This window comes from Gavialis gangeticus, unplaced genomic scaffold (genome assembly GCF_001723915.1).
Source record: "Gavialis gangeticus isolate Ggan-Ray unplaced genomic scaffold, GavGan_comp1, whole genome shotgun sequence".
Classification (NCBI taxonomy): Eukaryota; Metazoa; Chordata; order Crocodylia; family Gavialidae; genus Gavialis; species Gavialis gangeticus.
The window spans coordinates 7,441,429-7,442,009 of record NW_017729005.1 but is presented as its reverse complement, the minus strand read 5'-3'; the positions used below and the strand labels follow the sequence as shown (position 1 = coordinate 7,442,009).

Below are 581 nucleotides of genomic sequence, written 5' to 3'. Positions count from 1 at the left end.
GTGCGGGGGAGGGAGGTGGTGGTGGCTGCGCGTCACCTTGATGGAGGAGCGCTCGGGATTTAAATGCCACTGAAACGGTGATCCATCACCAGCAGGAGCTGGGAAAGTTTAGCAGGAGGCGCAGCCATTGGCTGCGGCCCTCACGTGTCCCCAGCTCCCTGTGCATCCATCTCGCTTTTCTCCTGGCCCCATGGAGGAGGTGAGAAAGTTGGCACGGGCACCCGGGGCGCGGAAGACCCGGTCACTCCGTGACAGATGGACACGGCGAGGATGAGCTCCTTCCTCGAGTATCCCCTCCTGAGCGGGGAGGCTGGGACCTGCTCCGCCCGCACCTACCACCACCCCGAGCACGGGATTACAACTTTCCAGTCCTGCGCGGTCAGTGCCAATGGCTGCAGCCCGGGGGACGAGCGCTTCCTGGTGGGCAGGGGGGTCCAGATCAGCCCCCCCCACCAGCACCCGCACCCGCACCACCCCCAGGCGGGCGCCTACCAGCACCCCGGCAGCCTGGGCATGTCCTACTCGCACCCTAGCTGCGGCCCGGGATATGGCAGCCAGAACTTCAGCGCGGGGTACAGCCC

The 581-nt window shown here is 66.6% G+C and overlaps 1 protein-coding gene across 1 annotated transcript in view; it reads left to right on the top strand.

Annotated features, from left to right (window-relative positions):
* Positions 1-24: 24 nt before the first annotated feature.
* HOXA1 (homeobox A1) overlaps positions 25-581 on the top strand; it is an 8,643-nt gene continuing 8,086 nt past the window's right edge. Inside the window, exon 1 of the mRNA XM_019508623.1 lies at positions 25-581. Within this exon, the coding sequence (XP_019364168.1) occupies positions 256-581 (326 nt within the window). The 5' untranslated portion in view covers positions 25-255.